The sequence below is a fragment of the Protopterus annectens genome, chromosome 6.part0 (assembly GCF_019279795.1).
Source record: "Protopterus annectens isolate FY-2018-M chromosome 6.part0, PAN1.0, whole genome shotgun sequence".
NCBI classification, from domain to species: Eukaryota; Metazoa; Chordata; order Ceratodontiformes; family Protopteridae; genus Protopterus; species Protopterus annectens.
The window spans coordinates 1660258650-1660282997 of record NC_056737.1 but is presented as its reverse complement, the minus strand read 5'-3'; the positions used below and the strand labels follow the sequence as shown (position 1 = coordinate 1660282997).

Sequence of the window (24348 nt, the reverse complement as noted above, 5' to 3'; positions counted from 1 at the left end):
ATCTGGTCTGCGGGGATTTCTTGGATGACTATTTTTTCTAGAAACCTTTGAATTTCTAGGGTTGCTTGATCCCTTTTGTGAAGGCTGCCAGCCTAGCCAGATAGAATTTTATAGATAATTCTATTATTTGTAAATATTAATGTAAGACACAGGCTTGTTGTCTTAAATGGAAAAAACTGCTGTTAGATGAGAAAATGAAACAACAGTGCTCTCTGCTGACCAAGTAAAACATGTTGTGACCCTTTGATCTAAAGCCGGCTCCAGCCTGTCTAGATGAAGACATTCTTTCTATTGTTTTAACCAAAGAGTTAAATTGCTAGATTTAAACATGCAAATGTATTTTTATTGCTCTGCTTCCTGACCAGCTGCAAGATAACACAAGGAGATCTTAAGAATGTAAATGTAGTTTATTTTAGCTCGGGAACCCAGGGAAGTGTGAAGGATGATGTAATGGGAACCAGGAATATGATTTTAAAAACAGAGAGAATTAAGCGTTTTTGTCTTGACCGTCCAACTCATCAGCACTCTGCCTGTTCTATATGTAAGTTATCTTAGACTTGTGTTTTCGATTAGAAATAGCTAAAAACTAGAAAGATTAGACTAAGCATTTTTCTGTGATGTCAGAACTGTACTACTGAATTATTTTAAGTATTTCTGAACTCCTGACTAGCACTGTGTAGTAAGAAGTATTGTCTTGTGTATTTATTATTTATTATTAAATATTTTAAAACTTTTCAACTGTGGCTGTTTTGTGTAGAGATAAGTTAAGCTCTAAGAGTACATTGCATGTATATAAGGATCCTGTACTAAGTCACTCTAATAAGCCTTGACTGTTTAGTCATAATAATTGACACCCTTTTAACGGCCTTTGAGTAGCTGATAATTATTAGTGGGTGGTGGCAGGGTACTACCGTATAGTCTGGGAAAAGGGAGCACAGCTGGAGAACCTGTGCCAGCCTTCCCCAGGAGTGTCTGTGTGGTTGTATAAACTCTTATCTCAAAGTGTGTGTGTGTGTGTGTGTGTGTGTGTGTGTGTGTGTGTGTGCGTCAGCTACTTGGGCAGGGACACAAAGCGCTGGTTGGACAGAGAGGGTGTTGGAGGTTTTAGCTTGCCCACTAGGCTAAGATCTGGACCCTATAGCTGTGCCAGTGGGGAGTCTTACTGGGGACCTGGAGAGCAAGGGAGCGACCAGCCCCAGACTGATTGTGATCTATGTGTGCTCTTAAGGGAAATTGCACTTTACTGTGTGTATTTGTTATCCTTTCCTTCTATACGAGATGCCCTTCACTGGTGTTAATGGTGAGGATTGAGGCTCCTTAATTGCTGGGCCAGGGCATGGGTGTCACATATTACTTGTTTGGCAATGGTGGGATATCCACACCACATATTAATTGGTTGGCAAATACTAATTGGCTTGTAGTGGTGTGGGTAGAGTGAATTCCTGCAGCTTGTGTACAGTGAGCTTTGAATGTGTTTTGTACTCTAAAACAGCCATGCAGTGAATACTCAAGAGTTCAGATCACAATTGTTTTATTTCTTTTGTTAGATTAGTTAGTCAGGGTGTGCAGGCAGCATGTCAGCAGAGGAGTATGGAAAGCGGACAAGGAGTCAGCTGGCTAGGATGTGCCAGACTAGGGGACTCTTGCATGGAAACCTGACTAAGGCAGACCTGATTGCAGCCTTGGTTACAGCTGCATCAGAAAACAGCAAGCAGGAGGACAATCAGACTGGCAGTGGAGATATAATACCCTCGGAGAATGGACAGCTTAACCTTTCTGCAGAGGACTTAAAAATCCATCTAGAGCTAAAGAGACTTGAGTTGGAGGCCAGGCGTGTGGAAATAGAAGCAACTGAGATACTGAGGCATCTAGAGAGTGAGGACAATGATAAACTGCTATGCCTGGAGGCTGAGGAAAAGCAGAGGCAGCATGAAAAGGAGATGCTGACTCTTTGCTGGAGTCATGGAGGTAATGGGGAAGGGAGTAACTGGACCCCTGAAGCACAACAGGTCAGTAAAGTTCTTTCGCAGTTTAAAGAGGGGGGATCATTTTGATAGTTTCATTCATATGTTTGAGAGGGTATGCAAACAGTATGGTGCAGTTCCTGACCCCCTTACTCCATGGTAAAGCTATAACTGTATTGTCAAAAATGTCTGATGTTGCATGTTTTGATTATACTGTTGCTAAAAAGCATTTGTTAGAATTGTTTAAGTTAACACCTGAAACATATAGGAAAAGGTTTTGTGAGCACAGACGCAAGGCAGATGAAAGTGTGTGCAAATATGTTGATGAGCTAAGCACTTATTTCCATAGGTGGGTGGGTGGATGTCAGGTCACCACTTTTGAAGGGCTGGCAGACCTTTTGGTGAGGGAACAAGCCCTTAGCACTTTGCCTGAGGACATGAAGATCTGGTTAGCTGACAGACAATGTGCTACTTCAGATGAGTTGGGGAAGAAGGGAGACCTATACCTGGCAAGCAGGGCAGTCCTGCACAGGGAAGGGACCCCCAGTACTGCTCATGGGTCTAAAGGAACCCATAGTGGGCAGTACAGACTGCACCAACAGAATCTGCTAGTAGCAGGGGAAGCCACTAGTCCAAGTACACGTCCAGCAGCTAGGGTTAAATGTTTAGAATGCAACCAGTGGGGCCATGTGGCATACAGGTGTCTACAGAGGCAAGGTGGCGAACAAAAGGTGAGAGAGCCAGTAAGTGTGAAAGACAAAATGCCAATAGTAGGTTGTCTTGAGACAACAGGAGTATCAAACTACCATCCTGCAGATGTCCTGATAGGGAAGGATTGGGATGAGGCAGTACCATGTGCTTATGCAGTTACATGCCTTCAGGCTAGGAGACAAGCATGTGGGTCTGGTAGCCTGGGGGAGACCCAGACAGACTGCATGCTTGCAGCCAGGATTGGTGAGGTGGTTACTTCAGGGGAGAGCTACTCTGTAGCAGTGAGACTGAATGTGAGCCACAGCTGCTTGTGGGTACTAATGTTCCCTTGGACAGAGTGACTGCAAAGATAGAGGTGAGTAGTAGTACCCAGGCTGACAGTGAGGCACCACTGTCAGAGGATGCCAGACTTCCTGTGGAAGGGGAGCTGGGAGGGGTTACAAGGAGAGAGTTGAGACAGGCTCAGCTCTAAGACCCTACATTGCAAGGCATGAGGCAGGTAGCTAGGGAGGCACCTGATTCTCAAGGAAATGGGGAATCTGTACACTGGGACAAAGGGTTACTATACAGAGTGTGGACCCCTGAGGGAGGGCTAGAAGGTGAGAGAGTACAGCAGGTGGTAGTGCCAAGAGCCTACCGTCTAGCGCTTCTAGCCATAGCCCATGATATTCCCTTTGCAAGTCATATGGGCATAAAACGTACAAAGAGGTGTATTATGCAGAACTTCTATTGGCCTGGAAATTCCAGAGATGTAACAGGGTACTGCAGGACCTGTGAGCAGTGCCAAAAGGTAGGCAAGGCAGGAGACAAGGTGAGAGCTCCTTTTATGCCTTTGCCTGTGATTAAGGAGCCATTTCAGAGGGTAGCTATGGATATTGTGGGTCCTCTGAGTACCCAAAGTTCCACAGGGAAAAAGTATATCCTAGTGGTAGTGGATTATGCTACATGATACCCTGCGGCAGTGGCTTTGTCCTCGATTGAGGCAGAGAAGGTGGCAAATGCTTTGTTAGAGATTTTCAGCACAGTAGGTTTCCCAAAAGAAATACTGACTGACAGAGGCGTCAATTTCATGCCAGACCTGCTGGCTTGTCTGTAGAAGTCCTGTGGGGTGAAGCACATGAAGACCACCCCCTATCATCCCCAGACTAATGGTCTTGTTGAGAGGTTAAACTCTACCATCAAGTCTATACTACGGGCATTTGCAGATCAGTTTAAAAGGGAGTGGGACAAATATTTGCCCCATCTGTTGTTTGCTTACAGAGAAGTTCTCCAGGAATCCACATGTTTTTCACCCTTTGAGTTGCTGTATGGACATAGGGTGAGGGGACCTCTAGATCTAATTGAAGATGAGCGGGAAGGTGAGTGTGAGTCTCACAAGGAGTCTGTTGTGGCATACATTCTAAACCTCAGGACAATGCTCAGGGAACTCATGGGCTTGGCCCAGGAGAAGCTGGCAGAAGCCCAACAACAGAAAAATATGTGGTATGACAGGAACGCTCCAGCTAGAGAGTATGCTGTGGGGCAGCATGTAATGGTTCTCATTCCTGTCAGACACAACAAGCTGCAAGCAGCTTGGGAGGGACCCTACAAGGTGGTAAGAAAGGTAAGTGATGTTAACTACATGGTGGAACTGTTAGGCAGACGGCAGGGGCACAAATTGTACCATGTTAACATGATGAAACCTTACCATGGTAGGGAGGCCCTTGTGCTGAGCATTTGCAGTAGATTGCAGAAGTCTGAGGGAGATCTGGGGACTGATCTCCTCAGTGAGGCTCAGGCTGACACCTCAGTGGAAGGTGTAGCAATGTCCCAGCAGCTATCTCCTACCCAGGTTCAAGAAATCTGAGCAGTGTTGCAGGAATTTGGGGACATGTTCACTGGGAAACCAGGGTGCACCAACCTGGGGCAGCACCAGGTGGACACAAGACCCCAAAGGCCTATTAGGCAGGCCCCTTACAGAGAGCCTGAGAGTCAAACAGACTGTGAGGGAGGAGGTAAAGGAGCTGTTGGAACTAGTGGTGATTCCAGAGTCCAACAGTCCCTGGGCCTCCCCAGTGGTGCTCGTGCCAAAGAAGGATGGCAGCACCAGGTTCTGTGTGGACTACAGGAAATTAAATAGTCGTAAAGAGTCAGATGCTTACCCCATGCATAGGACAGATGAGGCCCTAAAGCAGCTGGGTATCTTACAACCATTGATCTTACCAAGGGTTACTGGTAGGTGCCCTTGACTCCCAGTGCTAGAGAGAAGTCAGCCTTTGTGAATCCTTTTGGCTTGTATGAGTTCAAAAAGTTGTCATTTGGGATGAAGAATGCCCCAGTGACTTTCCAGAGGCTGGTAGATTATATCCTAGCAGGAGCAGGAGGGTTTGCCCTTGCTTACCTAGATGATATTGCCATCTACAGCCATTCCTGGCCAAAGCACCTTCAGCATGTCAGGGAGGTGCTGGACAGACTACAGCGGGTAGGGCTGACCATTAAGCCGAGCAAATGTCAGGTGGGTATGGCAGAGGTCTCCTACCTAGGACATAGAGTGAGGAGTGGTAAGATGAGGCCAGAACCTGCCAAAGTGGAAGCTATTCAGGCATGGCTTGCACCGGTTACTAAAAAGCAGGTGAGGGCATTTTTTGGGACAGCAGGGTACTACAGAAAGCTCGTCCCCAGTTATAGTACCATAGGTGTTCCCCTCACAAACCTGACAAGGAAGAACAGGTCAGATAAGGTAGTGTGGACCCCAGCATGTGAGCAGGAATTCCAGAAGCTTAAGGAAGCTTTGGTAGGACCCCCTGTGTTAGCCAGTCCAGATTACAGCAAAGAATTTGTTGTGCAAGTGGATCTTTCAAACCATGGGGTGGGGGCTGTACTTAGCCAGATTTCTGCAGAGGGAGAGGAGCACCCAGTAGTTTATCTCGTCGTAGGCTCCAACCCAGGGAGGAATGCTATGCAGCTGTAGAAAAGGATTGTCTAGCCATAGTGTGGGCACTGCAGAAACTTCAGCCTTATCTGTATGGAAGGAAATTCACTGTTATGATAGATCACAACCCCCTAACATAGTTAAACAGAGCCAGCCAGCAAAATGCCAAGTTGAGAAGATGGAGACTGGGTTTGCAAGCTTATGATATGTCAGTGCAGCACCGCAGTGGGATTAGCAATGCCAATGCAGATGGGCTCTCAAAAACAGGGAATAGGGTAAGGTATACTCAGATATACCTAACCCTCTCAAGCAGCGTTTCTCAAGAGTAACTTGAAAAACTACCTTGAGTTCTCCCGGGGGTGTGAAGGCTGCCAGTCTAGCCAGATAGAATTTTATAGAAAATTCTATCATTTGTAAATATTAATGTAACACACAGGCTTGTTGTCTTAAATGGAAAAAAATGCTGTTAGATGTGGAACTGAAAAAATTAAACAACAGTGCTCTCTGCTGACCACATAAAACATGTTGTGACCCATTGCTCTGAAGTCAGCTCCGGCCTGTCTAGATGAAGACATCCTTTCTATTGTTTTAACCAAGAGTTAAATTGCTAGATTTAAACATGCAAATGTATTTATATTGCTCTGCTTCCTGATCAGCTGCAAGATAACACAAGGAGATGTTAAGAATGTAAATGTAGTTTCTGTTAGCCCAGGAATCCAGGGAAGTGTAAAGAATGATGTAATGGGAACCAGGAATGTGATTTTAAAAACAGAGAGAATCAGTGACAATTAAGCATTTTTGTCTTGACCGTCCAACTCATCAGCACTCTGCCTGTTCTAGTGGTAAGTTATCTTAGACTTGTGTTTTCTCTTAGAAATAGCTAGAAACTAGAAAGAATAGACTAAGTGTTTTTCTGTGATATCATAACTGTACTACTGAATTATTTTAAGTATTTCTCTGTGATCTCTTAACTCTTGACTAGCACTGTGTAGTAAGAAGTATTGTCTTGTGTTTTTATTATTTATTATTAAATATTTTAAAACCATTCAACTGCGGCTGTTTTGTGTAGAGATAAGTTAAGCTCTATGAGTACATTGCATGTATATAAGGATCCCGTATCAAGTCACTCTAATAAGCCTTGATTGTTTAGTCATGCTACCAATTAGATAATAATATTGCACAGTAATAATTGGATACTCTTTTAAGGGCCTTTGAGTAGCTGATAATTATTAGTGGGTGGTGGCTGGGTACTACCGTATAGTCTGGGAAAAGGGGGCACAGCTGGAGAACCTGTGCCAGCCTTCTCCGGGAGTGTCTGTGTGGTTGTATAAATTCTTATCTCAAAGTGTGTGTGTGTGTGTGTGTGTGTGTGTGTGTGTGTGTGTGTGTGTGTGAGAGCAACTTGGGCAGGGACACGAAGCACTGGTTGGACAGAGAGGGTGCTGGAAGTTTTAGCTTGCCCACTAGGCTGAGATCAGGACCCTATAGCTGTGCCAGTGGGGAGTCTTATTGGGGACCTGGAGAGCAAGGGAGCAACCAGCCCCGGACTGATGGTGATCTCTGTGTGCTCTTAAGGGAAATAGCACTTTACTGTGTGCATTTGTTATCCTTTCCTCCTATATGAGACGCTCCTCACTGGTGTTAGTGGTGAGGATTGAAGCTCCTTGATTGCTTGGCCAGGGCACAGGTGTCACACCTTTGACTGGGTGGAATGTCTGGGCTAGACTCTGACGGATGAGTTGGACAGTGGAAAGGAATGTTGTATCCCGTGGATATAATGGACTGTACCCATTTGTCTTGAGTCAATTGTAGCCAGGCTTCTGGGTACAGTGATAGTCTTCCCCTGACTGCCTCCAGAGGTGGACAGTCGAGCCACCTTTCAGGAGTGCTGGAAGGGCCGACTGGAGAATGCATCTCTGTCGCCCTGGTTTTGCGGACCCCCTCTGCCGTATGGTCAGCGTCTTTCATTGTTATTCCCCCCTCTGCCCCTGGGGGAAGGATCACCACGAGCGTCCAACAAGGCTCCTTTGGACTTCCAGAACCACATTTTTCCACTCTTTTGACCTTTAGTATAAGGTCTGGTAGTGGTGGAAAAACATACTCCAATGGCAGATAGATTCTTGCCATCTTGTTATCTCCTGGTGAGATTCTCTTTTACATTCGGCCTGAGCAAGGATGAGCCATCAAAAGGGGCATCAATACAGGAAGATCCGAAGGGTTTAGCAAACTCACAAAGGCACATTCAGGAATGTCCCCTAAGAGCTATTTCTGTGCCTGCTGCCCTGCTCGCTCCATCGGCTGGGTAGGAAATGAGGCACATGGAGGAGTTCGTAATTGTGGTTAAGATCACAAGCTGGGAATTTATCTTATCCAATAAACCCTGGGCTGTAGCACCTTTTAGGGTATCTCCTAGCTCTTTAAGGAGATCCCGCTGAAGTCAGGTGAAAGGTGATAAGTAATTTAGCAACCGTATGGTAAAGGTCACTGAGGAGAACATACACTTCCCATATCTGTCTATCATACGAGACTCCTTGTTTGGTTGATGGATAGATGCAGAAGTTTCAGCTAACTCCTTCTTTGTGGCCGCTGCCACCACCATCGCATCTACTGGAACTCCCTTTGTTAAGTATTGTTTATCCTCTGGGGCAGTAATTAATTTATTTGGCCTCCTCAGAACAAGGTTCACTGACTGCAGAGAGTCCAACACCTTTTGACTTACAACACTCAGGAGAGGGTCGAAGGGCGGAGACACCCAAGAGGTGGAGGGGCGAGAGCCAAATGCCTCCAGGTATACCAACTCATCCTCAAAAGGGAGAGGGATTTCCAGCTGCCCCTCTGCTTAAGGATCTCTAGGATGTCTGAAAAAAGAGACATCCTCAGAGGGCAACTGTGGGGAACCTTCCAAATCCTGTAAGTTGGTATCAAAAGTGACAGACTCAGGGGAGTCTATGTTCTTCCAGGAAAATCAATGCACATATATACTTATCATGCTAAAGGATGTATACACATTTTGTAGATCTAACAAAAGCTTTGACTTAATTTTAAAAGTATAAGAGTCTATATATTGAAATTGAGTAACACTTTTAATATGATAAATATCAAACTATTTAAAAATCCTTTAGCTTATCAAACTAATTAATAAAAATATGTATACTACTGAGGTCAAAGAGAATGTCTTGCTATTTCAATGAAGTAAAAAACATTTGCAGTCTATACTGTATTCAAAAGTTACAATGTGTTTAATTCAAATCTCATCTCCCTTCCTGGGTTTGTGCATACTTATAAATCTACCTTACTTTCTACCAAGATAGAAGTACTGAGCCAGTAATATAACACTCAAATTTGAGCTCCAGCTTACAAAACTAGTTATTTCAGGTAGTCTTAGTGAATCTAGTAATATACAATATGCAAAAAGCTTCAAAGGGCACATGACCAAGCTTCAATTTTCAGTTTTTGGGATATTTTCAAATATTGTATGATTTTCTATGTAAATTATATAAGATCCTGTACACTCACATTTCTTCCATGTCCAGGTATATGTAATACATACCTTTCTTGTAAGCAGTTTTTTATTTAAATTTATTTTTTGGTCTTATTTGCCCCCTAATATTATACCTTATTCTATATAACTTGTATTTCTAAAATCTCCCATCAAAGAGCTACTTAATCATCAGCTCTTTATTAGAAATTACACTAAGTGCATATATTTCTTAACTTACTGATACTGCTCTTTTATGAATCTTACATAGTAGATATTTAATTCCTTGTGCATTTGCATATTATTCATAAAATGTCTACTCCCTTTACTAACTCTACTATTACAAGCAATCTTGACTATATATCAAATAATTCCTGTTTGCTTAATTTGAATGTGTGTTTTTAGCCATTGTGAACCACTGTTCTGATCTATGCTTCATAATCTTGACATTAGAATTTGATTACAGCATGTGAAAATGACAACTCACAGCACATAGCAGCTGCTAATTTCCTCTGTAAGTTTTTCATTCTTTATATTCTTTTAAACTGCTCTAATCAGCAAGAAACATCTAACTTTACTTCTTTCCATTAAGCAACAGCTCAATATAAAACATTACTATAGCTTTTCTTTTACTGATTATTCACTTGTAAATGAATATTTAAAAATATGTTATTTTGAGTATATTTCTCACATAATACTTGGAAAAAAGAAAAGGAAAGTTCCTTCCTATTTTCACATACATCAGTGATGAACATTGACCTAGACTTTCTTTAAAACAGTTCAAGGAGCAGGCAGGAAGCAATGCCAGCAAGAATCAAGCATTTTCACACAACTGGAACATTCTTTTGTTCTGAGCTTTTAAGTGTTATTTGCTTCATAAATAACCTGAGACAGGAATCTGTTACACAGGAACAAAGAAAACAAAATCACCAGCACGTTGAACACTTTTAATTAGCATATTACTTAGATATGGCATTTAGTTAATCCAGAAATGCACATATGAAGCAAAGTTAAACAAAAAAAATTCTTAACTTATATCGTCTTAGTCACAAATTCTATTGCTTATAATTTAATGACATCCTCTTACAAGAAGTATTCGTTTAACATTTAGAAATGTATTTATAGGTTTAGTTAAATGAAATATATGAAGTCTTTTACAGTAAATATAATAAAACAGTAAAACTAACCGTTTATATGCATTATCATGAAAAATCTTTTATCTTAAAATATAAATACTTACATATGTTTTGAAGCTTAAAGTCCAATGCAAACATTTTATTTAAAGGGTAAATCCATTATTTCAGGAAATAAAAGTACTACAATCAGAGAATAAAAGTCAGCTGTTTTTAAGCTTTTTAATTTTAGCAGCAGTTTTCCAGGAATTCAGCTCACTCTGTCTATTCAGGGTATACTGTTCCAATCCATTTCTTTAGTCTTAATAAGGATTTTATTTTTGCTATCAAAAATGGATGCCTCCGCCAATTTGTCAAATATTTTAGTTCTTCCAGAAAGAAATAGTTTGATCTTTGCAGGAAACACTGAAGTAGCTTTAAATTAGTTCTTTTAAGTTCTTTAATCAATGGTAAGCAGGGTTTTCTTTTACTTGTTACTTTATTGGAATAATCATTGTCAAATCTGATTACATCACATCATAGTTTGGTTTTGTCAAGGGGAGATGATGCCGCTTAAATTTAGTTGACTTCTTTGAGACAGTTACCAAGGCCATAGACGAGGGAAGACGGTGCACACCGCCTACCTTGACCTGGCCAAGGCCTTCGATACTATTCCCCACTCAGGTATAACAGATAAACTCTCTCAACTAGGCATCAATCCATATGTTACCAGATGGGGAGCAAACTGGCTCACTGATAGATCCCACCTAGTCAAAATAGGGGAAGCCACCTCAAGTAGTAGACCCGTAACAAGCAGTGTACTCCAGGGATCGGTCTTGGGGCCTCTGCTGTTCGGGATATACTTCTTAGAGGTGCAGGCCAAATCTAGTGGGCTATAGCTGACCAAGTTTGCAGATGACTGTAAGCTGGGTGTTGTCATCAATCCCCCTTAGTGATGTGGGCATCCCAAGAGGGTCTCACCCAAACAAATGACTGGTGCCATAAACATGGCCTCAAACTGAATGCCACAAAATGCATCATTATCCCTTTTTGGAAGAATGACATCCCCACAAATTATCACATTCATAATAAGGTACAAAGCATGCAATCAGTCGTGAGGGACTTGGGTACCCAGGCTGATAGCAAACTGACTTTTGACCACCATGTTGCCTCCATTGTACGGAAAGCTTTCTGCATGGCACACCTCATTAGTAAGGGTATCTCATCCAGGGACATGGTGGTCATAACATCCCTGTAGTCTTCCCTTATAAGATCGATTATTGAATACAATGTTCCTTTCGGCATGTACCTCACAAAGCACATGCAGCAGCTTGAGAAACTACATTGGTTCCTCACCTGCAGAATCCAGGGCCTGAAACATCTAACCTACACAGATAGGCTAAAAGACCTGTTCCTCTACTCCATCTCCTATAGACTCCTCAGAGGTCACCTCTGTCTGGCATACAAAGCAATCTCAGACCCTGCCCTGATGAGACTGCTGCATATCCAAAAGTCAAGCTCCATTCGAGTAACCTGCATGTGCGACCTCAACCTGGTCTGTGACATCAGTAGGACTTGTTGCAGGACAGATTTGTGTCCCAGAGAATCCTCCTTTTGTGGAATAGACTCCATCTCCAAGTAAAGCAGAGCACCTCATTAAACCTTTTTAAGTACAACCTGGATAACTGGATGGGGAACAGAAAATACACCCCTGGGATTCTACCTGTGCCCTGCTTGACACAGTGGCATAGGGTGCTGACTTGTTGGAACATGGGCTAAATTCTTGGCTAGGCTTGTAAGGGCCTCAGGGCCAATAGCCTAGTAACTTCCTATGATCCAATCCTACATGTTCATCTATTTTAATACGTAGGCTAGACCATGGTGTTTTTCATATTTAATCTTTTTCTAAGCTGGACATAAACTAACAGTTATACCTACTTTATAAAAAAAGAATGTGTACCTCAATGCTTCTTCACATTCCCCATATTTTATTGTAAGTTTTTTGCTAAAGCTCACTACTTGCATACAGCAACCCCAAAATGACAGTATCAGATATCTTGTATTACTGAAGCAAATATGGAAAATCTCAAAATGTTCATATATTTTTGAAAATGCTCCTTAATAATTCCAGTTCTGTACATCCCATGCTGATCTTTTCACTATGCATGCTTAACATATCATGTCAGTTTGTAGATGCCACCTTGTTGGCTTAGTTTTAGGTATGCAACTGTACCAGGACTTCAGAAACTAGACTTTGAAAAAATACTGATGTATATACTCTTTTCAGGAGGCTACAGATGTCTCCAGTTACGACAAATATACACTTGCAGGATACACATGAATTCTGCTTTCCTGATGACTATAATTTTGTAAGAAGCAATGAGTTAAACAGGCAGGCTGGACAAGCTTACTGTCTGCTTTTGCTAGTAAGTAAATGTAAAACTCTCAGATGCTAACACTGCCCTTACAATGCAGAGATCATTGTATGCAATAGTGTCTCCATGTTATTATGCCCCACTGCTTCAGCACTCAGTCTGCAGTACTAGTTAGTGCACATTACTAGATACTGCACACTCTTATGACACCATGCCTCATTATCTAGGTGCTTACTTTTCAGTAAAAGCCCATACTACTGTGTGAACTTCTGGCACTATGGCCTGTGTCATAGTAACCTTTTGATATTATAGGACTCATTAGTAGCAGTCCCAGAATAGAGGCACTGAATAACCAAAAATGTGGGCTTACATACACTAAGTCTGAGACTGCCAGGTTTCAGAATACTCTGGTACTTCCGAGGTGCGGTGATTGCAGAACTTTAAAGGAGAATGGTGATGTCTGACATTTGCTCTTCGCTTGCATTTTCAGACTTTTTTTCATAATTCTGTGGCTTGCACTTACGAGTATCTCAGTTACAATAGTGAACCCTGTGGCACATCTGCTCACTCTGCAGTGGCCTTCAGTCCTACTTGCATCATTTCCTCATTCTGAAATTGATCCTAATGATGTCCACCCGTACAAAGGCAAAGGTGTAATACTGTGCACCCCACACTGCCCTTAATCCTCTGCCTTTTCCATCATTGCACACTGACAAGAACGGTATAACAGCTGCTGATAAATACACCACACATGTCCCACTGCATCACTCTGTCTACTAACAGCTATGAACTGATAATCTGCCAGTTAAGTGTCCAAGTTACCCTTCACCCCCTATGTGGTATGTGCTTAAGATGGCATCTATAAATCCACACATCCATCAGGGAAGAATAACAAAAATATGCACTTTATCTGACAGTGCACTACTTGCTTGTTACTTGCTAAGAAGTCCTAAATGTATCATAGCCGGTCACTTTACAAAGTAACTGTACACAATTCTTCTCAATGATAACAGTAATTCATAGTCTGAAAGATGACAAAGCATATGTGTTATGTCTTGTAAATGTAAATGTCGTCCCAGTTAAAATAAATAAATCTTACCTGATATCTGCATTCTTCTTTAAGTGGAGCTGAAGCAGCCATAGGAAAGGATGATGAGGAAGAAAAAGACCAACACACAAAGCCAAGAGCTGCCAGCCCTAACCAAAAGAAAAGATAAATATCCTGTATGTACTAGTCTGTTTGCCTCATAATGGTTACAACAATTTCACTAAGAACATAAACCAGCACTTGATTTGATGGCAGTTATCTTCCAGTACCTAGACCCTGGCAAGTCAAGCAGGCCTTCTTTTCCTGGTTCCCTGCTTGGTATATGTGTATAACTTAAACACTTTATGAAATAACGATAAGTGAAAACGACAATTTAACACATTTTAATAACTAATTGGACTCCAATGAAATGGCATAGTTCTGAGTAACATATTTTTGGCAACATCCACTATTAAGCATCATATACTAGTTATTTATAAAATAAACAACATGATCACTCTACCTGAACAATGCTCCCTGCATTTAAAAAGTGTACAATTTGCAATGGAAAATGTTGTGAGAGTCTCAGTGAAACCCCAGATGAGCAGCAGATTAGGATCCATTAGCCTTCCCTGTCTGCACTTTCACCTGTGCAATGGGTAAAGCGCTGAGCTTCAGTTAACAAACAGACTTGGCCTGTAGCATGTCATCTCGCACAAAAAATTATTTTCATTTTGTGTTATGCACCCTTAAATTACCCATTCATCCTAACAAAGCTGTTTCATGCATTTACTGCTTTGTTTAAAAATCCTTCTAATGCTCCTGAGAAACTTCTTTTTATCATTAAACTGGGTTCCTTTGCTCTTGTACAGTTCTAAACTACGTCAAGTTAACTAAGACAATTGTGTAAATGTACTAGAAAGAAGAATAGTTTCCCTTTCCCCTGTGTTCCAGTAAGATAACAAAATCAAGTTTCTTTACTGACTGGTTATTTTAACATAACATCCTTTTTGATTTGGGCACTGTTCAACGTTACCTGTTCAGTTCTCTTTTAAACGATTTCCATCTAGGGGGTCCAGAAGCCCATAGAATACACCAAAGAGAGTTCATCAACTACAAATACAAAGAATAATAATTTCTCTTCTCAGGTAAATACCTTAACTCCCACTGGTGTTGCCTCTCTTTGTGTATCCCACTATTTTCCAGTGTTCCTTATTGCCCTCTTACATTGCTAGTCACTTTAAAGTTATCTGGAATCACTTTTCTGTCGGCATCCCCCCCATATTCTTCAATCTTTGAATTTTGTTTCTAAAATGAATCTTGCCATAAATCAAAGTTTCAGTCCCTACTTTTCCTTTCCAGCCTGGATTGCATTTCAGTGCCTTTTTACATGCATGAGCAAACAGTAGTAAACATTCCTTCCAGAAGGTGTTACCTATTAAATTACTAAAGAAATCTAAATAATTACTTCAGACTTGTCTTTTGACTGGAACTGTTGCTGCAGTATATTATAGCTGAAAAAAGCACATTTGTTATGTTCTGAATTTAAGGAAAAAGACCACTTTGTTAAGACCTTTCTGATGTAAACAAAGTACTTAACACATTTTTTTAAAAACATTTTCAGCATTGCTAAGCACTGGTCTTGCTCTAGAACATAACAGCCACTGCAGGAAAAAAAAAACATGCAAAGCATTTTCACAGCTGTTACACACTTCGTTGTCACATAAAAAATGTATGGTAGTGAAATGTTTGAATGCTTTTAAAACAGTTCACTAATTATATGCACACTTTTGCTCTTTGTCTATATGACAGCTCTAAGTGTTTTACAGCTTTCAAAGCTATGAAATTCCTCACACACCTACATGTTTTTCTTTAATTGGCAGCGTATGGAGAGGATAAAATTCTACACTCGACAAAGATTTCTAATTCCATTTCTCTGATCACATCTACTTAATAATGTACCTTCTATATGGATATCAAAATTCACCTCTTAAGCTTCAACTTTGCTTCTCCCCCAAGGTGAATTAATTGACATTTGTGTCTCAATGTTAGTTATAATTGGAGACCAGGTGGTAATCCTCGAAGTGAAAATTTATTGTTATGAAACATTAAGAAGTTCCTGATAGTGTTTTCAAAACAAAGATTTTAAATTATTTTAGTCATTAAAGAGAAGAACCCTATGCTTCCCCTTTATAAAGATATATATGTATTTTTTTTTACTATGGTTATTCCTGAGTATTGCTTCATTTTTTTTTGCTTTTGCTCATTCTGTAATATATTTCTGTTTAGTGTCCCAAGACAATTTGGAAGTTTCCCCCTTTTTTATGAACACGAATAAAAGTTGTTTACAAGGTTTGTAAGTGTATAAGGCATGATGTATTTGAAGCACCAGCTACTGGCTGCAACGTAATCATGGAAACTAGGCTAGACTAAATGATGCATTCTGTTCTAATTATTTTTGAAAGTGAGATGATTTATTTTATAGATAAATAGCAAAATTCATGGTAGGCAGTGAAATGTTAAAGAAGGAACTACAATCAGTTTCTACTCCCCTCCCCCAAAGCAAGATCCATTCTTTTGAAAATGAGTAAATCACTAGTGATAATAAATAAATTAAAAATAAATAAGGCAATGACAAAGTCAAGCAAAGAGCCTGAGGAAGAAGAGCCTTCAAAAATAAAAGCACTGGTAGCGAGCTTCAAAAATGAACTATTGTAAATGGTCTAGTAGTACAAACAATGCATCTGTAGCCAATTACAGAAACAGACTGCTTTCCAGGGGAGGGGAGAGACGTCTCCAAGGTAACAAGAATTAACTTTTTTTCCCTTTTTTAATAGACTGTGGAATTCCAGTCTCTAATAATCTTTTTCCCTCTGAGCAGAGTTTGGGGGCCACACTGCTAACCCCATATATTATTGAGAGGGATTGACTGGCATGTAAACAGGATATAATCACTTCACATAACATGTTATCACATTGTTCTAGTTAAGAGAAAACAAATCCATGCCCCATCTGTTTTATACCCACTCCCTAACTGCTCAAACTGCAGAGTTAAGGTTGGTTGCATTAGAAAACTACAGTAACAAAGACACTAGCACATGGAATCAAAACATAGAAAATTTTCTAAAATGCACCACAGAACATCTATAACAGCATGGCTTCTTGGGGCTTATCAGTACCCAACACCTAACCTAATTCAATTACTTTCTTCAGTAAAATACACACATCTCCAGCAAAATCAGTCAGCTTCTCTTGCAAATCATCTTGTCTGCCTTGGAGGATATAAAAGAAGAATAAATAAGGCGATATGATGGATATATAAGAATTAAATCAGATCAGATTTTATTAACGTACTGATTACTATGCAAGCTGTAATGCACGCGGTGGTAAAACACATATTGACAGCACCTTCTGGTGTTACAAATATGTCTATCAGATGTAAAAGGTTGAACTTGCCCTGCTACATAATCAAAAAATAGAAGTTATGTTCTTACCATAACGTTCCATGTTAGTTGTCTTCTTCTCGCCTTCTTCTTGCTGGATGGGTTCGGAGCCGACCTCGGCTCCGACTCGGCCACTCTAAAAGCTCGAGAGTTGGTTCCACCGGCTCGAGGCTCCCCTTATATCCCACAATGCTAGGCGAGAGTTACCTCAGATCTCGTTTGTAAGCTAACCCCAGCTTATAACAGTAACAGTATAACTGTAAAACAGAATCCACCTCTAACAACAGGAAGAAAGAAGGGTGACCTACATCCTGAACCAAGAAATATGCATAATAGCATATGACTAAGAAAGAGGTGGTAGAAAGAGAGGTCACGATCACAACTCCTCTAGGTCTGTCCAGGCCAGGGGGAAGGAGGGTGGGACGCAAGAAGAAGGCGAAGAAGACAACTAACATGGAACGTTATGGTAAGAACATAACTTCTATATGTTAAGTTGTCTATCTCGCCTTCATTCTTGCTGGATGGGACCGTCCCTAGCACCTTGTCCCGGGTGGCCTAACGGAACAGACTCCTGAGAACAGTGGAACCAAAGTTAGCTCTATGCCTAGAAGCTAAATCCAACTTATAATGAGAAATAAAAATGTGAGGAGTAGCCCAAGTAGCCGCTGCACAAATGGTGTCAATAGGCAGTCTGTCTTGGAAGGCTAAAGAAGTAGCCAAAGCTCTGGTGGAATGGGCTTTAGGTTTATTAGGCAATTTTTGTTGTCTAATTTCATATACCAGGAAATCAAAGATGTTAGCCATCTGGATAATGATACCTTTGAAACTGAAAGTCCCTTTCTGCTTTCCGCATAGGAGACAAACAGCTGATCAGATTTTCTGAATTGTTTTGTCCTATCCAAGTAGTACCTTAATTGACGATGAACATCCAGGCAGTGTAATTTTTGTTCAGACCTATTGGAATACACTGGGAAAAAGACAGGGAGGTCAATGCTTTGGTTTAGATTTGATGTTGAAACCACCTTAGGCAAAAAGGACGGGTTAGTTCGTAAGGATACTCTGTCCTTATGGAACAAAAGATAAGGAGAACGACAACTGAGTGCTTGAAGTTCTGAAATTCTTCTAGCTGATGTGATAGCCACCAGAAAGAGAGTTTTCCAAGATAATAATTTCAAGGAACATGAAGCTGCAGGTTCGAAAGGGGAAAGAATCAAAGAAGCAAGAACTAAATTTAGGTCCCAAGGAGAAGGAGGATTTCTTATAGGAGGTCTGAGAAGAAAAACTCCTTTCAAAAAGGCTTTGCAAAGTTTTTGGGACATTAGGGCAGATTCAGAAATACCCACATGGAAGTTAGAAATAGCTGCCAATTGAACCTTAAGAGTAGATGGAGATGAACCTGCATGGAAGAGTTCAGCTAGAAAATCAAGGACTAGTTGGATGGAAGCGGTGAAAGGATCTATGTCCTTTCCTTGTGCCCAATATGAGAAGCGTTTCCACTTACTCAAATAAATCTTTCGAGTGGAAGATTTATGGGAAGCTATCAATATATCTCTAACAGAGTGAGATAATTGAGGAAGCCTGGCTACGGTTGGAACTGGAGGAACCAAGCAGTGAGGTTCAGAGAGGGAGGGCGATGAAACTGACCCGACTGGTGGATCAAAAGATCTGGAACTAGGTCCAGATTCCACGGTCGCTCAAAAGAAATCGATGTAGAAAGGGGAACCACACTTGTCGAGGCCAGTAAGGAGCAATGAGGATCAATGAGGCCTTCTGAGCGATAGCTTTCTGTATTACTTGAGAGATCAGTGGGAAAGGAGGAAATGCATACAGAAGTCCCGGGGCCAAACTTGGACTAGAGCGTCCCTGCTGGGTTGGCCTGGTAAAGGGAATAGAGTGAAATATTCTCTGCACTTGCTGTTTTGGGGAGTAGCAAAAGATCGCAGCAAGGCTGACCCCACTTGAGAAAAATTTCTCTCACTACAGAGTCTTTCAGAGACCACTCGTGAGGCATGAGTATAGCTCTGCTCAACTTGTCCGCAATGTGATTGGACTTCCGGGGATGTGCGTTGCTATCAGAAAACGCTGAGAAGAAATCGCCCATTGCCACAGTCTGAGTGCTTCTCGACACAGGGGTATGATCTGGTTCCGCCTTGTTTGTTGATGTACCACACTACAGACATATTGTCTGTCTGGATTGCAATCGTTCCCAAGGGAAGAGAGTCTTGAAGGGCTTGCAACGCTAAAAGCACTGCTCTCATCTCCAGAACATTTATGTGCAAGTGGCATTCGTTTGGTTGCCATGTGCCCTGGACTGTCCTGCCCTGATAATGCCCCCACCCGATCAGGGAGGCATCCGTTGTCAGAGTAGCAACCGGAGGAGGTGGAACAAATGGTCTTCCCGACAGGAGCTGGGGGGAAGACATCCACCACATGAGATGCTTTTTGCACGCTTGCGTGATCATAATGGTGTGAGACACATTGGAAGTTCCTGGTATGACCATTGAGTAAAAAGCATCCACTGAAGGATCCGCATGTGGTATCTGGCCAATGGAAGGAGAGGTATGGCCGCTGCCATGATTCCCAACACCTTTAGAACTAACCTGGCTTTGACTCTGTTGTTGTTGAGAAGAAGTGACACCAATTTGTGAATGTCTGATATCCTTTGGTTCGTTAGCCTTGCAGACATGTTTATAGTATCTAGATTTGCGCCTATGTAGGTAATAGTACGACAAGGCGACAAAACAGACTTTTCGCAATTTATTGAAATACCCAGTTTTTGACAAACGCGAAAAGTATAATCTCTGGCCATCAGAAGGAGATGCTTGGTGGGAGCTGTGAGAAGCCAGTCGTCCAAATATGGAAACACCTGGAATCCTTGTCGTCTCAGGTGAGAAGCTACCACTGCCATGCATTTGGTAAACACCGGGGGCAGTGGTGAGACCAAAGGGCAGGGCCCTGAACTGAAAATGACTGGTTCCCAGCCTGAAGCGGAGGAATCTTCTGGAGCGTCTGTTCATTTTTATGTGATAGTACGCATCCCGAAGGTCTATTGAGCACATCCAGTTTCCTTTGCCCAAAAGGGGAAGAATGGATTGCAGCGTGACCATCCGAAATCTTGTTTTCTTGACTGATTTGTTCAAGACACTGAGATCCAAAATTGGTCACCAGTCCCTGTTTTCTTTGGAACTAAAAAGAACCTTGAGTAGATTCGGATCCTTGTTGGTCTGCTGGCACTGACTGAATTGCTCTTTTGCAAGCAGCTTTGAAATTTCCAAAGCTGCTATATCCCTTTGAGCGGGTGGAACATCTGGAAGGGATTTTTGACTGATTTGGAAAACGAAGAAAGGGGATAGAATAGCCTTCGGAAATGATGGACTGTACCCATTTGTCTTGAGTCAGGGATAGCCAGGCTTCTGGATACAGTGACAATCTTCCCCCGACTGCCTCCGAAGATGGGCAGTCGGGCAACACCTCAGGGATGCTGAAAGGGCTTGTCAGGAAAGGCTTCCCGATTGCCCTGGTTCTGCGGACCCCCCCTGCCCCTAGGGCGACGTCTACCATTGTTATTCCCACCTCTGCCTTTGGTAGGAAAACGACTCTGTGCGTCCGGCGAAGTCCCTTGAGATTGTTTACGGAACCACATCTTCCCACCCTTCTGGCCTTTGGGGTAAGGCCTAGAAGGAGTCGAAAAACGGACTCCGACGGCAGAAAGGGTCTTGCCATCAGTCTCACACCTAGTCAGAGTTTCTTTCACTTGAGGACCAAAGAGAGATGATCCATCAAAAGGGGAGTTCGTGAAAGACGTCTTGAAAGGGTCCGCAAAATTGCATAGCCGCATCCAGGCGTGCCTACGTAAGGCTACACCTGTCCCTGCGGCTCTGCTCGCTCCATCGGCCGCATAAGAGAGGAGGCGCATGGAGGAGTTGGATATGGAATTAAGGGTAGCCAGCTGCGTGTTCATTTTTCTTGGAAACCCGCAGCTGTAGGATCCTTTAACATTTCACTCGCTTCCTTGATCAAGTCCCTTTGAAGACGAGTGAAATGGCACAGGTAATTCAGCGACCGCATGGTAAATGTCGCTGAGGAGAACATGCGCTTCCATACCTATCCATGGACCTAGATTCCTTGTTAGGTGGATGGACAGGCACTGAAGGATCAGCCAGTTCCTTCTTTGTGGCAGCAGCTACCACCATAGCATCCACAGAAACTCCTTTTGATAAAAATTGCTTGTCTGATGGAGCTGTGATGAATTTAGAGGGTCTCCTGGGAGTGGGGTCCACTGAATCAGGAGCCGTCCATGCCTTCTTAGCAACCACCTGCATGAGGGGGTCAAGGGGGACACCCAGGAGGTGGAAGGACGAGAGCCAAACGCCTCAAGATACACAGATTCGTCCTCCGAAGGGTTGAGGGCTGGCCAATTTCCCCTCTGTTTCAGGATCTCCAGAATGTCTGCAAATGAGACATCTTCAGAAGGGGAACGGGGAACCCTCAGAATCATCCAGATCTGTGTCTGACGTGATAGACTCAGGTGAGTCAATGTGTTTCCTCTTGCACTTCCTCTTCCGAGGGGGCTCTTCTGCCAAATCAGGAGAGGCCTCGAAGAGGATGAAATTCCCACAGGGGGCTCCTGAGGAGCTGGCTCTCTGCGGTCCGGGATGAGGGAGTGAGTCGACTTACCCTGAGGCAGCATAGAGGGAGGGGCGGACGGAGCCGACTGTGGAGTAGAGCCAGGCTCTAACACACTCCGCATGACCTCGAATGCACCCCTGTCAGGCAGAGCCAGAGGTCCCCGCTCCGAGGAGCTAAGAACCCCCCTCGGCACCGACAGTGATGGCTCCGAGGTCGATGTCAGAGCCGAACTCACCAGCGCCGAAGCCCCGAGAGGGAGAGGAGGGTCGGACAAGGGTCCGATGCCACTCACCCCTCGAGCCGACGAGGGAAGTCCGGCGCCGAGATTCCTCCAAAGAAGAAAACGGAGCCGACGACGGAGCCGAAGACAATTGTCTCGGCTCCGCAGTAATCACAGTCTCGGTTCCGACGCGACCCGGCTCCGAACTCAAAAGAGTCGAAGGAGGAAAGAGTTGATGGACCGGGCAGGCACCGACTGATGAGTCGGGCTCTGAAGCATCTGGGCTAGTGCCTCGGACTTAAGTAGTCGACTCACTACCCTCTGAAGGTCATGATCGGACAGCCTCGATGACCTAGAGGAATGAGACCTTTGGCTCCGTTCAGACAGCAGGGGAGATCCTGGAGCCGAATGAACGGAGCCAAGAGATGGTGACCTAGACCTCTTTCTAGTTGTCGGCTCCGAAGGTCTGGTCGGAGCCGACACGGGTACCTCAATAACCTCGGCTCCGGCCGAGCGAGGAGCCACAGAAACTGTGGACTGAGACTTATCGGCTCCAGCCGGAGCCGATAAAGGCAAAGGTTGAGCAACCTGAGGTCTCGGCTCAGAAGCCGGAGCCGAAGACCTCGATGCCTTAGAGGGCTTCCCTGTTGAAACTGACAGGGAATCCTCTGGCTTCAATAAGCCTCTCAGAATTAACTTGTTTTTTCTTTCCTGCAGGACCCTGGGGCTGAAGCCATGGCACACAGCACAGGAGTCCTGCAGGTGCAAAGGCCCCAGACAATAGACACAAGAAGTGTGAGCGTCTGTCAGAGACATTTTCTGACAGCACGCATCACACTTCTTGAATCCGGAGACCTTTGCTTCTTTAGACATTATCTAACTGACAGGTGTACACAAACACACACCCAAACACACAAGTTATACCCTGTCAGGAAAAAATAATAAATTTAGTAGTGATACTAGAATTTAAAGTACAATAAAATTAAAGTAAACTACAAGAAACACAAACACTCCACTAGGGAAGGGAAGGCCTAAGGGCCCAAAGGAAGAACCAAAGGTTCTTTGGTAAAGAAACGGGAAAATTTAGGGTCGGGGATAAAGTTTTGTAATCTACACTAACTAAGAAGAAATTTAACTTAAAAAGGGGTTGAAAGAGTAACTTTTAGAAGAAAAAGTTAACACTCACCAGGAACCGGTAGAAGCAACCAACCTCGAAGCTGTAGCGGCAAACGAGATCTGAGGTAACTCTCGCCTAGCATTGTGGGATATAAGGGGAGCCTCGAGCCGGTGGAACCAACTCTCAAGCTTTTAGAGTGGCCGAGTCGGAGCCGAGGTCGGCTCCGAACCCATCCAGCAAGAATGAAGGCGAGATAGACAACTTAACATAAGAAGTTATGTACCTACCATAACGTTCCATGTTAGTTGTCCTTCATCTTACCTTCCTTCTTGCTGGATGGGTTCAGAGCCGATCCTCAGCTCCGACTCGGCCACTTTCTATAGCTCGAGAGCTCTTTACTGGCTCGAGGCTACCCCTTATCCCAGAATGCCCAGCATCAGCTACCCAGATCTCATTTGAGATAGCTCACACCACACATAATCATAGAAGATAATCTATTATTATTAAACCTGGATATACAGTAAATTGTCATGGTTTGCTTGGGAAGCAATTAAGAGCAAAACAAGTTAGCCAGTGAAACCATTGAAAAAACTCCTCTCAATCCTCGAGGAAGGGGGAAGGAGGGAGGAACGCAAGAAGGAAGGCGAGATGGACGCAAGAAGGAAGGCGAGATGAAGGACAACTAACATGGAATGTTATGGTAGGTACATAACTTCTTTATGTTAAGTTATCCAATCTCGCCTTTGTTCTTGCTGGATGGGACAGCGTCCCTAGCACCTCAATCCTGGGTGGCTCATTGGAACAGACTCTTCAGAACCGTGGAACCAAAGGAAGCCTTGCCCCGGGAGACCACATCTACTTTGTAATGAGAAATAAATGAATGAGGATCTACCCAAGTAGCTGCTGCATAAATTGAATCTATGGGCAATCTAGATTGGAAAGCTACCGAAGTAGCTACTGACCTGGTTGAATGACCTTTGGGTCTTGCTAGAAGATCTTTTTGTCGCAAATAGTAAGTATAGGCAATGGTGTCTGATAACCATTTTGACAAGGTTACTTTAGAAACTGGAAGGCCTTGTTTGTTGTTAGCAAATGAATAGAACAACTGATCTGATTTTCTCAGCTCTTTAGTTCTATGGAAATAGAAACGTAGTTGTCTATGCACATCCAGTTGGTGTAATCTGTATTCTGCCTTGTTGGAATGATTAGGGAAAAAGATAGAAAGTTCAATGGATTGATTCAAATTGTGTTCTGAACAAACTTTTAGGTAGGTATTTAGGTAGATAAGATGGGTTGGTTCACAGAGAAACTCTGTCTTTGTGAAAAACCAGTTATGGAGGACGAACACATAGGGCATGGAA

General features: G+C 42.9%; 1 protein-coding gene across 1 annotated transcript in view; it reads right to left on the bottom strand.

The window, feature by feature from the left end:
* PLEKHH2 (pleckstrin homology, MyTH4 and FERM domain containing H2) overlaps positions 1–24348 on the bottom strand; it is a 1501506-nt gene that overhangs the window by 360571 nt on the left and 1116587 nt on the right. The window contains exon 20 of the mRNA XM_044075068.1: positions 13651–13748. Coding sequence (XP_043931003.1) covers positions 13651–13748 — 98 coding nt within the window. The remainder of the gene's footprint in view (positions 1–13650; positions 13749–24348) is intronic.